This window comes from Mus caroli, unplaced genomic scaffold (genome assembly GCF_978045245.1).
Source record: "Mus caroli unplaced genomic scaffold, Mus_caroli_1 scaffold_6, whole genome shotgun sequence".
Taxonomy (NCBI): Eukaryota; Metazoa; Chordata; class Mammalia; order Rodentia; family Muridae; genus Mus; species Mus caroli.
The window spans coordinates 134967216-134980695 of record NW_028227261.1 but is presented as its reverse complement, the minus strand read 5'-3'; the positions used below and the strand labels follow the sequence as shown (position 1 = coordinate 134980695).

At 40.0% G+C, this 13480-nt stretch overlaps 1 protein-coding gene across 2 annotated transcripts in view; it reads right to left on the bottom strand.

Annotated features, from left to right (window-relative positions):
• Positions 1-13480, bottom strand: part of Cpne3 (copine 3) — a 54856-nt gene that overhangs the window by 37850 nt on the left and 3526 nt on the right. For both annotated transcript variants that reach the window (XM_029476120.2, XM_021160186.3), the window contains exon 2: positions 492-631. In XM_029476120.2, the coding sequence (XP_029331980.1) occupies positions 492-631 (140 nt within the window). The remainder of the gene's footprint in view (positions 1-491; positions 632-13480) is intronic.

Sequence of the window (13480 nt, the reverse complement as noted above, 5' to 3'; positions counted from 1 at the left end):
GGATCAGAGTCAGTTTTCTCCTTCTACACGGGTTCTGGAGACTGAACTTAAATTACTTGGTTTAGCCATCAAGGCACTGAGCCATCTCACTGGCCTACTTATTTATCATTTATTTTTTGGAAATTTCTCTATATGCATGAGGGATTGTGCTAACAAAGACAGATTTGTTAAAAAACAAAAAACTGCACTAAGAGATGAGATGGTACATGCTGCAGCTGTTAATGTGTCTGTACCTGCACATACATCCGGCTATTACAAGGGTCCTGGGCCTGCAAGTCAGAAGGGAGTGCTGGAGCCCTGGAACTGGAGTTTTCAGGTGGCTGATCCACCATGGGGTGATGTGAATAGATCCCAGGTTGTCTGTAAGAGCAGCCGGGGCTCTTACGCTAGCTCTTCAGTCTGGTGGTATTATTTTTAACATTTTAAAGTAAGCTCTTAACATTGTCAAAAAGAAATATGAACCGATTTTCACCCAAATCATTAAGGATTACCTCATACCACTGGTGACCACTCGTATTCAAAAACAGCACACATAAAGGGTCCGACTTTGATGTTACATCTGCATCCAAAAGGTTGTTACAGGAAACATTTAGTTCCACCTTCGTGACACACTGGGCAGCCATGTCTTGAGCTATGTAAGAACCAATGAGAAACAGTATCGTTAAGAAAACACTCTAAAACTCTTGAAGGAGATAGCTATATTCCTAAGGCAAACTGTCAGCAGGGACTTTCTGAACAGCTCTGCTAGAATGGGACTGCTACTTGAGCCTCTTGGGAATAAAGGTCTTCATCAGCTTAGTCCAGTAATACTTTATTCTTCTGTGGAATCAAGCTTACTCAGCATCTTGCTGTGAAATATACTTTCAAGATAGCAATAAAGGCATATATATATATATATATATATATATATATATATATATCCTCTGCCTATATAATATACTACAAAATATACTGGTAAACTGTCATGTTCTGTTTAGAACTGACTCAGATAGCAAGCTCTCAAACTCAAGCATACTTATCAAGTGCCCCCTGAAGTACTCTTGGAACAGGCTGATCCCTCACCCCAGTGACAGGGAAAAATAGAAAAGTAAATGTCCAATGGTATTAAAAGCATTCCATCCTTACAAACAGCTAAAAGGCAAACTTTTACCAACAGAGTTACTTTGAGACTGAGAAGCCAAATGGTCATACATGGAGATGTCCTTCCTGGATTTTCCAGGAGTTCCTGGAAACTCCAGTATGACGGCTCTTAGGGCTTCTCTATTCATTCCTGCTAGATGTTGCAAATGTCCAGTTTGATAATGTTTTGCTATATATCTGTTTTTTCTATTTATGTTGTTTAAGGTACAGCTTGGGTATCATATCTATATGATTCCAATGAGAATGTTCCACAAGTAGCATTCAGCAACTTATTGTAGCTGATTTGCCATGGCTTGCCAAGAAACACCAAGTAGCCTAACTCTACAGACCTCCCCTTCTTTAACCATCAAATAATACATGAAGAGGAATGAGGGTGAGGCAGAGGATGAGTTCCAGCAGAGCCACGGCTATGTATGGAGAAATCCTGTCTTGAAAAAAATTTCCAGAAAAAAAAAAAGGGACGGGGTAGGAAAGCCTTCTTCAGTTCTGCGAGTGAGACGCTTTCCTCCTTGGAGCTGCAAGTGCCATGGTATCACCAAGAAGAGGAGCAGAGTACTGTACTCCCCAAATGTCAACGAGCCAGCTGTCTAGCATAAAGTAGTTCATGGTGGTAGTACAGGCTCGGGGCTGGAAAGCATTTCCTCCCAAACATCCTTTCTATTTGGAGTGCTCAGTCTTCTCTACATTGGGATGCTGAGCTTCTGAGCATATAGGGATAAGTCCACTCAGCAGCATGGTTAATATTTAAAACGGCAGTAGCTTTTATGTGCTGTGTAAATGTTTCTTCAAGCACAAGGAAAAGGGATAAGATCCTTTGACAATTTTAAAATAACTCATTACTTAGTGTATGAATGTTCATGAGGCTCTGTGGATGTGTGTGTGTCAGTGAGGATGAATTTGGAGGTCAAAAATCAATGTCAAATGTTTCCTTCAACTACTTATTCTCATTTTGAAACACTGAACCTAGCTGAGTTCATCAGTTTGGTTAGCCAGGCCAGCCAATAAGTTCTTGGCATTCGCCAATAACTAGGGTCATAGATCCTCTTTTATATGGGTGATGATGGATGATCCAGACAAACTTCAGTTCCCATGCATGAGAAGCGAGGACATTATCGCTCAGATTGAGACCCATCTTCCCAGCTCCACTACTTACTTTCTAGAAACAGCAACAAGCCTCAATACCTGTTAAAAGTCAATCGCAGAATGTAGGATTCCTAATTTTTTGCACACTGAGAATAATAAGGTTGGCCTTAATATAGTTAAAATTATTTTTAAGAAGAAAGCCATGCAGCTCACCTTCACTGAGAACTTCTTCTTAAGGAATGACAGTCCCCCCAAATCTCCAATTTGCTTCCTATCTCTTCTTAATCATAATATCTCCTCTTTTATTATAATAAAATTAAAACTTCAACATCCTTTACAAAATTGCATTTAGCTTTGATGGTCTGTGTTTTGTTTGGGTTTCTGTTGTTTTAACATGTGTCCGAATAGTTAAATACAAGTATTAATAGTGTACTCAAAGGATATAAAGGGAAGAGAGATGCTGATGAAGGGCAGCTGACAGTGTGAAGCCGACTTACATTGCTGGGCTTTGAAGGATCTAACTTGAAAAAAAGTGACAGACAACATAAACATGGGGAAAAAGTAGGACACAAGAAGACAGAGAAGATGCCAAAGTATGTGATATAATGGTGAACTAACTGGAGAAAAACAAACCTGACATGAGACTGGACAGGTTCAGAGGGTCCAGAAGAACACAGTGCTAAATGGATGGATCAGAAGTTTGCATACAATTAGGGAACACTTCTATCATTTTGTTAACATGGTTTCTTGTCACCTTTACTTTAATTTGTGAATTAGGTTAAGGGGCAGAGTTGCTTGAAAATAAAACACAAGAGGAAAGAAAAAATAAAGGTAGGAAAAGAAAAGAAGCAGCAAAACACAAACCCAGTAAATTTGAGGCTGTCTGTATCCTAGAAGTCTGGTATGTTGGCAACGGGACCTGGCCCTAAATCCATTAACGAGTACATCTTTTCCTCCTCCCACTGAGAAGCCAAGCATAAACTAAGGGCGCTATCTTGAAGCTTTCACACATATCTGCTCTAATTGTCTCCAAGTTCAGACAGTTAGTTGGTATGCAGCGTTGTGCAAACCTACAGCCCTCACCTGTGCTCTGACAGGCAGCTTCCTCTCCCTCCTTTTTCTCTATTACATTCAGCCTTGTAGCATTCTCCTTGTTCATGACGGTATATCATATGCTTTGGAATTTCAGTCTAATGCTTACTATGTCACTAAGGCTAGATCCTTATCAGTTCCCTCATCTATAATGTAATAATGTAAATAATTGTCCTAGGACTGGATGAGTTAGTATATTTAAAATGTATACAAGTGTTTACTATTATTTCAGCACCATTGCCTCCATGCAGTGTAATCCCTTTTAATCCTGCATTTCCTATATTTTATTACTACATTTCTCAATGATTTTTCTGATTATGCCAACACACATTAAACTGCCCCTCCCCTAAATTCCTGCTGCTTTCATAGTAAAAGATTGGTACACTACTAAAAAAACAGTATCTAATTTTGAAAGTTAGGTGTGGTGTCTGACACCTATCTATACCCATAGTATTCAAGATGAAAAAAAAAAAAAAGCAGATCACAAGGACAAGGCCAGGCTTGTTTAAAAACAAATCAAATATGAAAGAATGCACACTTGTGTTACACTTAGCACCTAGATCCAGGTGTGTAACCACATGTAAACCACACTTCTACTTCCTAAGCCTAGATTTCCACACAGAAGTAAACAAAATCTGGAATGTGCCAAGCACATTGCTTTCATCTCAGACACAGAATCTATGAAAAAAGTTCTATCAGAAGAGATTGGTTACAAGAGATGGGTGGCATGACCATAGACTATGACTATGTAAACTCTCTGGAATCTATGAGGATGACCCTAGCTAAGACCCACAGCAATGAAGTATACAGAGCCCAGAAAAGACTTTCAATGGAGGGATTGGGACACCAACCCAACCACAAAACCTTAGACCCACAATTTTTTCCTGCCAACAAGATGTTCAGGGGTAAAGATGGAGCAGAGATTCAAAGAATAACCAACCAATAACTGGCCCATCTTCATCCCCTGAGAAAATGCTTCACTGACACTATTAATGATATTTTTCTGTATTTCCAGAAATGCATCTAGTATAACTGTCATCTGAGAGGCTTTACCCAGCAACTGATGGAAACAGATGCAGAGACCCACAGTCAAATACTAGTTGGAGTTTAGGGGATTCAATGGAAGAGGGAGACAAAGGATTGAGGGAAGCAGAGAGGTCAAGGGCACCACAAGAAAAGATACAGAATCAACTAAGATACAGGACACAGTGGTCCACAAGAGACTGAACCACCAAGTAGAGAGCATACACAGGATGGACCTAGGCCCTCGGCAATAAGTAACAGTTGTGCAGCATGGTCTTCATGTGAGACTCCTAACAGCAGGAGGAGGGACTGTCTCTGACTCTGCTGCCTGCCTTTGGATCCCTTTCCCCTAACTAGGCTGCCTTGCCTAGCCACAACAGGCGAAGATGCCCCTAGTCCTACTGCAACATGACAGGCCAAGGTGGGTTTCCATCCATGGGAAGCCTCCCTTTGTCTGAGCCTTTTCTGAGAAGAAAGGGAGGAGGAGGAAAATGTCAGGGAGATCAGTGAGGTCAGAGGGAAGGACTGGGAGGAGAGGAAGGAGGAGAAGCTTCTACTGGGATATAATGCAAATACATTAATTTTCAAAACGTATAACCATTCCTCTGCATTTACCAAAGAAGTAATAAGTTTGATTCAAAAAAAAAAAAGTTCTACCTTGTCTTTTTTCTTTTACATAAGGTAGTTTTAGAGTCTTGTAAGTAATACGCTCACAAATAGAACGAGCATGACTGTTATGGATCAGCATGTGCTAAGCATAGCACCAACCCAAAAACTTTGTTTCTGAAGATGGGGTGAACTCAACCAAGAATACAAAGAATACAAATATTTATATGCAAAGTCATTCTCACAACAGAGGCTCATTAGAACATTATTTTTCTCTCCTGGGTATGCTCAAACAAAGCTACACAAACAACATAGCAGATAATTTAATAACATGCTGACAATTACATTATTGCACTGTGGCCAGGAAGCCAATTCCCTCTAAAGCACCACTCACTGTTCCCCAAAATAAGTTAGACCTCCGCCTCTCCTCACTACTTACCTCCAGAAACTCATTATACTCAATGGCCAATGCAAACAAGTAAATAAACAATTGCGTCTAGAACTTTATTCATATACTTTCGTTCCAGTAACTATCGAATACATGTCATGTGAAGAAAACAGTGTAATTCATGAACACACTATAATGCAAGAACATAAAAAATGTTCTGTATCCTTTGAGGACAGAAAATAGGTCATTTTTCTGCAGTAAATGACCAATCAGAAGAATATGTGTGCAACTAAAGAAGGTTCTGCATGTTTTCTACAGGACCATAGAGATAAAACCAAAGGAAACAGCAGCATGAGGTGTCTGGCCTCGACAGTCTGTGAGCATACTGAACATACCCACTCCCCCCAAATGCAAATCAGGTGAAAATTAAGACACAAAGGGGAGCTGGAGACGAAATCTGAAGTATGCGGTCACTCCCATGCCCTGCTGAAATCCTGTTCATCCGTGTTTGAAATAAATAATGTAAAAGAAGAGATTTATTTTGATAATGGAATTGTTTCCACTTGCCAATCAGTCATAATGCACTTGTAGGCAAGAGAGGTTGCGAATCAGAGTTATTCTCCAGGAGGTGGGGGGGTAGGAATAGGAGGGAGTAAGTGTGCTATTAGACCAAAATAAACTAAGATAATGGTTTTCGTCCCTGGTCCCTCAGGCCTGTTCCATTGGTCTTAAATGGAGACACACCACAGTGGCAGCATACATGGTGTAGGGGCTGTACACCTCGTGTTAGACAGGAAGCAGAGAGAATAATGCCCATGCACTCTACTCCTTGCTCCGTCATTATACCTGGCCCCAAGTCCCTGGGGCACTGCCATCTGCATTCAGGATGGATCTTCCCACCTTGTTAATCCTTACTGGAAATGCCCTCAATCACACCCAGAAGTGTGTTAACTAATATCTTAGATATTCTCAGTACATTCTCAGCTGAGAGCATGAAGGCACCCTGGGCTTAAAACAAACCAACAAACCAACAAAACAAACAAACAAACAAAGAGTTCCTTTAAAAACTTAGATGCGGGCTAGGGATATAGTATAGTTGGCACCGTACTTGTCTACCATGCATAGAGCCCTGGGTTTAACTTCCTAGCACCACATAAAATTATGCATGTTGACCTTCACTTGTAATCTAGCAATTAAGAAAGCAGAAGCAAGAGGATCAGAAATCCAATATGTCCTTGGTCATAGAGTGAATTTGCGGTCAGTCTTGGCTACATAATAAATACACATACACAATACCTTTTACACTATGGTTAATAACCAAATAAATACAAAGACCAAAGTTACAACCCAGATGTTTTATTTCCTTATGACAAAATGCTCCCAGGGCATTAAAATGCCTCCAAATAATGTTTGCTTAGTGTAATAATGATTTGATTCTGTAATTGTTAGCATATCAAATAAAATATTTATCATAACACAATGAGTAATGAAATGGATCTTTAAAATTATAATATTCTAATTGGGCTGCCATATCTAGTCTCAATATCAGAAATACACCAAGTCTTACTGAAACTTGATCTACCAAGACTGGTTGATATTCATGGAAGGCCTCCCCTTTCCTGAGATGAGAGAAGAGGGAGGTGAGGTAAGAGGGAGGGACTTGGAGGAGGGGAGGGGAAACTGCAATCTGATGTAAAGCGAATAATTAATTAATAAATAATTAAAATTATAATTAATATATATTAAGTAGATAAACTAAATTAATATTTAGGTTGTAATTGTTCATATTTTTCTTAAGCTGTGACCAGAAAAACATCAGGCTGTCAAAGAGTAGGACGGCTTCTATCTATGCAACTGCTCCTCTTTGTCCATAAGTTGCTTGATGCTAAGAAGGGCTTTTCTCTCTTCTCTTTTTTATTTTTATTGATACTTGAGTGTTTTGTCTACATGTGTTAAGTGGATTATATGCATGCACTGCCTGGGGAGGCCAGAAGAGGGCATCAGACCACTGGAACTGCAATTAGAGGTTGTGGCTGTTCAAGTGGTGCTTGGAACCAAATCTGGGTCTTCTGCAAGGACATCCTGGGTTCTTAAGTGCAGAGCCTTCTCTCCAGCCCTTTTTCTCTTTTCTAGGGAATGTCCACATTTACATATCTACCACGTACATAGAGCAGGACAGTCTAAAGCAGCAACACTGATTCTCAGCTTTCTGTCCTTGTGACAAAAGTACTTGGAAAACTCAATGGCTCATGGTTTCAAAAGTTATGGCTGGTTAGTCTTGCAGTGGGTTTTTTGTTTAATTGGGGTGCATGTATGCACAAAGGTATGCATGCATGTGTTGAGACATCCCATAAAAGCAGAAACAACTAGCAGAAAAATATTGCTCATGAAATGGCTTCCATACAACAACAAAAAAAGGCTTGCCTTTCCAGCTAAGCCCCTATCAGTGGGCTGGAGAGACAGATTAGCCAGTAGGGTGCTTGCCTCAAAATCATAAAGACAGGAGCACCCCAGTCCCAGCACCAGAAAGCACCTGCAAAAGCCAGCTGCAGTGGCACTAATCTGGGACATAGAGACACGTGGACTCCTGGCCCTCCAGGATCAGCCTGTTTCGTTAGCTAGCTCCAGGCCAGTGAGAACCTGTATAAAACCAAGGCAGATAGCACTAGAGGAAAATCACCTATAGTTGATTGACTTCTGGCTTCTATACACACCATGAGTACCTGCACATACACAAACATGCAAACACACACATGTACAAATATGCAAAGCCCCATTAAGCTATGAGTTATTAATCCCTCAAAAGGCAGAGGCAGGCAGTGTCTGAGTTTGAGGCCAGGCTGGTCTACATAGTGAGTTCTAGAATAGCCAGAGGGACATCGTTGAGACCCTGTCTGAAAAAAAAAAAAAGTAGATAGATAGATAGATAGATAGATAAGTTAGTAAATGTATAAACCCATTTAGAGACCCATAATCCAACTACTTAGTAAAGTCTCACCTTTGAACACTGCTGCCCTGAGAACGAAGCCTCTACCATGAGATCCTGGTGAACATGTAAGATCCAACCCATAACACACACTGCACTTAAAAGCCAGATCTGGCTATGAGTGTAGCTTAATGGTAGAGTGCAGTTTTTGTATATCCCAGAATCTAAATAAATAAGCAAGCAGCCAGACTCTGAGACTAAGAGTCTTATATCAAAAGAACAAAAAGCTAGGTGTGGTGACACAAGCCTGTATCAATTCTTGGGATGTAGTGGCGAAAGGATGAGGAGTTCAAATCCAGCCTCCACTAAGTAGTAAGTTTAAGTCAAGCCTGGAAAATGAAAACATAAGGCCTTGTGGGGGGTGGGGGGGAAGGAGAGGGAGAGAGAAAGGGAGGGAGGGGAGAGAGAAGAAAAACACACAAAAAAAGGAAGATGAAAAATAAAAAGAAATTTGATTTCATAAAAAGAAAGTGACACCAAATATTATTTCTGTTTGGTTGAAGTTTCTATCCTTGCCACAAGATATGAGAAATGAAAATGAGGAATGTCAAATATAAAATCGCCCAAGACAGAGAAGAGGATACTGTTTCCACTTTAATGTGAAGCAAGCAAGAAGGGTCACTGGAGCAACAAGGAAACCAGACATTGGTTCTGGATCAGACAAGTGATGGTGGCCACGTGGACAGGGCTTAACTTCTCCCGGCCCTGCTTTTTCCAGTGTGAATGCTAACTCACTCAATGTCTTCAGGTAGTGCCAACATCCCTTCCAGTTTGTGTTCATTAATTTTAAGGTAACTACAGTGAATATGTATAGGAATTGCTACTCAAGGGCTCATGAAAAAACAGAAAACCCCAGAAATACAGAACAAAATGGAGAAATGATTGAAAAAAGAATACGGTTGTTCAAGAGCAACCTCCATCTGCCACTATCTAAAACGCTATAAAAATGTTCTCGTGAATACTTTCTCACGGGGCGGCAGCCTAGTCTGAAAGTGACTAAACTCACAGACACAGAAAAGGCAGTACACCCCAGCAAGTACAGGCCCCGCCTCCTGGGCTAATGCTGCATAAGGAAGTGAATTTCACTTCATCCATGGTGTCTCAGTCTGAAACTCTCAGGACACATCACTGCACAAAAGGAACAGGAGGCTCACCTCCACCTAGAACTCCAGTTCCAAAGAATCTGACACCCTTTTCAGGTCTCTGTGGACATCTATACACACACACACACACACACACACAATGTAAATAAATCTATATTTTATTCTGCGAGATAGAACATGGCCTTAGCATGTTCAAAGCCACCTCCCCAAAAGGTTTTCAAATTTTTGATGTAAAATCTAAACAGCGATGTTTAGATTTACTGATGGCATCTGGGCACAAAGAACTCAGGAAAACCAATTAATAATAATAATAAAAAATGTGAACAACGTGTCACTAGCTTAGGAAGTACACATGATTTTTACCTTGCTTTTATTACCACAAAGTCAACTACCAACCCAAGCCCTTCCTTAAATTCTCTAAAAAAAAAAAAAAATCCTGAAAACATATTACTCTGATTGATTCAGAGCAAGAAGGAAACTTATTTATTAAGGTTTTAACTTAGTACACATTCCAAACTTTGCTACTGTTCTAACCCCTTGGTCAATGTGCATACATTCGAGAAATGCCACTGACAATACACTGAGGTCCACTGAAGGAGCAGATCATCAGATGTTTGATGATCTCAGGAGTCTGATGATAGTACTGACTGTCATGTTGACAAGATGTAAGAAACAAGCTTCTTAGGGTAGCTAGGAAGGAGTTTCTAGAATCCATGCTAAATGGGAATGAGACCATCCGATGGGCTGGGGTCCCAGACTGAATAAAAAGGAGGAAAGAAAGTGGAGTGCCGGTATCCACTGCTCTCTGAATAGCCAGGTATAACGTGACCAGCCACCTCCCGTGCCTGCCATGGACTGCACACTTCCTTGATTTGCTTTTGCGCAGGAATTTTTCACTGCAGTGAGAACAGTAATTAATGCAGGTGTTTTAAAAAGCAATACCAGGACCTCTATATCATCTCACTTTAGGAAATAAGCATCTTAACATGCTTGGCTATAAAATACTGCAACACTGCAGGTCACCTTATGTCAATACCAATCAGGGTAATGAGCTGTTAACCATGTAAGGGGCAGCTGTGCAGCAGAAGCGTGGATAAGGTACTTAGGCTTGGGATCTACTGAAACTCAAGTCCTTTAGATCTGCCTTGCCCAGAGTTCTTTTCTGTCACCTTTCTGCCTCAAGTTTCTTCCATGTGTGGAACCATGAGAGCTTTCCGCCTGCCCATTAAATATGCCTCCCTGTAATCCCTTCCTAGCTGGGTATGCAGAGCGTTCAGCTGGCTCAGATCAGCGTTCCATTTGTCACATAGTGCCTCTCTAGCTCATAGTGAACAATACAAAAAAAAAAAAAAAAAAGTTTTGGCATGATGGTCTTAAGTGCCAGGATCCCAGCACTCAGGGGGCTGAAGCAGGAGGAAGTGCGTTCAAGGCCAGCCTGGGACCTTACCCCAAAATAAACAAATTCCTTTTGTTTAAAGCTAAAACAACTACTACTTTCATTCTCTAAGTTTGAAAGTTTCTAGCGTTCACAGTGTCACTCGGTAAGAGAGCATGTGCTGGCCTTCCCAACATTATATGGTTATATACTGAACAAAAACTATGAAATGTTTAACACATTGTCCAATTTCTAGAATATTCACTGCAGCATTGGTTACCATATACATCACAGCTGTTTATAACCTTCTGGCAAATCCTTTTACATTTCCTAATCATTAATATTTAATAACACTATTACTCATTTAATACCAGTTCAATCAAACACTGGGATCACCTGCCCTGTGTCAGGCACTCTTCTGAGTTGCTGGGGAACAATACTGACATAAGGAAACTCTCACGTGAATGTGATTACAGGATAGGAAGGTGAACAAGTTGAGTAGACTTAACAGCACCTTTCTTCATAATCAAGGCTGAGGAGACAAGCAGAGCAGAAGAGAAACACTGTAGGTGTCCCGCACTTTTAGGAATTGCAACAATTTCTTTTAACAATACCACCAGGAAACATTTGTTTAGATTTTCACTTGTTTTTAAAACATATGATCCCAAGCCAGGTGGTGGTGGCACAAGCCTTCAATCCCAGCACTCAGGAGGCATAGGCAAGATGATCTCTGTGAGTTTGAGGGCAGCCTGGTCTACAGAGTTCCCAGGACTACACAGAGAAACTCTTGTTTTGGGAAAAAAAAAAAAAAATCCCTATCTAGATGGAAATAAATTGCCACTCCTTTTCACATTTGCAAATAGGAATTTTACTGTAATATCATCTTAATGTTTAGAGGAACTGTAAAATGAAAACTTCAGTCTTAAGTACCTGGGTGTGGTTACACATACTGAGAATGCCAGCACTTGAGAGGCGGAGGCAGGAGGTGAATGTCATCCTTGCCTTTAACAGCAAGTCTGGATGTTTCCACCAGACTACACAAGAGTCTATGTGAAAAAGGAAAGAGATGGGAAGAGAGAGACAGAGGCGGGGGGGGGGGGGGGGGGGGGAGGGGAGGAACTGGGGAGAGGGGAGAGGAGAGAAGTGAGAGGAGGGGGGAGGCTGGACAGTTGTGGCACACAGCTTTAATTCCAACACTTAGGGAAGGCAGAGGATAGCTAGGGCTACACAGAAAAATCTTGTCTCAAATAAATAAGTAAAAAAGAAAAGAAAAAGCAGAGCAAAACAGAAAACTGAAGTTAATATGACGACACTATAAACCATACTATCCACATTGTTGCTTTGGTAATTTTTACAGGAAATAGACATAATATATCCATTTCATAAGATAGTGGTTTTACTAAACTGTGTAATATTCCCTTCTCATGGAGAAATTGTATTAATGTTCTATCTAATAGAAATTGGTGTGATCATAGTACTGTTAATTTTCATATCTTTTTAAGGGTTATGATTCCTTTTAGCTGAGCTGTTATATTTTATTCTCTTTATGAGAATGAAAAGCCTCTCCAAAAAAAATCTCTGTACCCTACTCCCAGCCTTCTTCAAATACATTTAAGCCAACGTATAACATAGCTACAATATGGTTTAAATTTTGTTATCAGAATGTTATCAAAATGTGTATATAAGTTCCCTTCCTTATCAGTATGAAACTTAATGTTAAAACGTTTATGATAAGTGGTCATTTAATTCCTTTCTTGGCGACTCTTTTAACAAATCTTCTAGAGGTCTTCTACCTGGTTCATTTACACTTTAACCTAGGCAGCAGTATCTACAAAACAAATCAAGAACATTAAAACAAAACAAAACCACTTTAGAAGGAAGTTAGACTGTAACATAAAGGCCTCAGAAAGGACCTAACAGTGTAATGGATTCCTCAAGAGGCTGAGAACTAATGGAAATGGTATTGATTCTTTCTAAAAGATCCACCAGCAAGATCATACTTTGACAAAGAATTGTGCCTCATTTTTAATATTTAAAGGTCATGAAATCATTTTTCACATCCAACATTATCTTTCTTGACTTATCTTTCACCATCAGTGAAAGAAATTTTTGGAAAAGAGGTAGTTTAACAACTATAAATTGAATCTGAGGACAGCACCGAAAGACAGCAAGAAAGAAAACCCCACGAACCAAGGCATAAGAAGAGATGAGAGAGCACAGAGACAATATGAGCTGAGTGCTTGAGCAGATGCAAAAGAAATGTCACTGTAAAGAATGCTAAGAAATATCTTAATTAATTATTTGTTTATTTCAGTGTTGCAGGATTAAGCCCAAGGTCATCAGCTTGATAGACAAGTTCCCTTACACCAACCATGGTCACCAGCCCCATAAAATATCTTAAAGTATTTGTTAGTTTCCTTGTTTGTTTGTTTGTTTGTTTGTTTTTGGTTTCCAACAGTTTCTGTGTGTAGCACTAGCTGTCCTTGAATTCCCTCTACATATCCGATTGGCCTCAAAGTTAGAGACCTACCTGACTCTGCCTTCTGAGTGCTGGAATTAAGGCTTTATTTTATAGATCACTGTTTATAAATGTTCAAGTAAAATTAAAAGAGAAGTCCAATTATCAACATGTCTTTGGAGGCAATGAATAATTTTCCTCCCCCAATTCTAGACTTCAGCTTTAG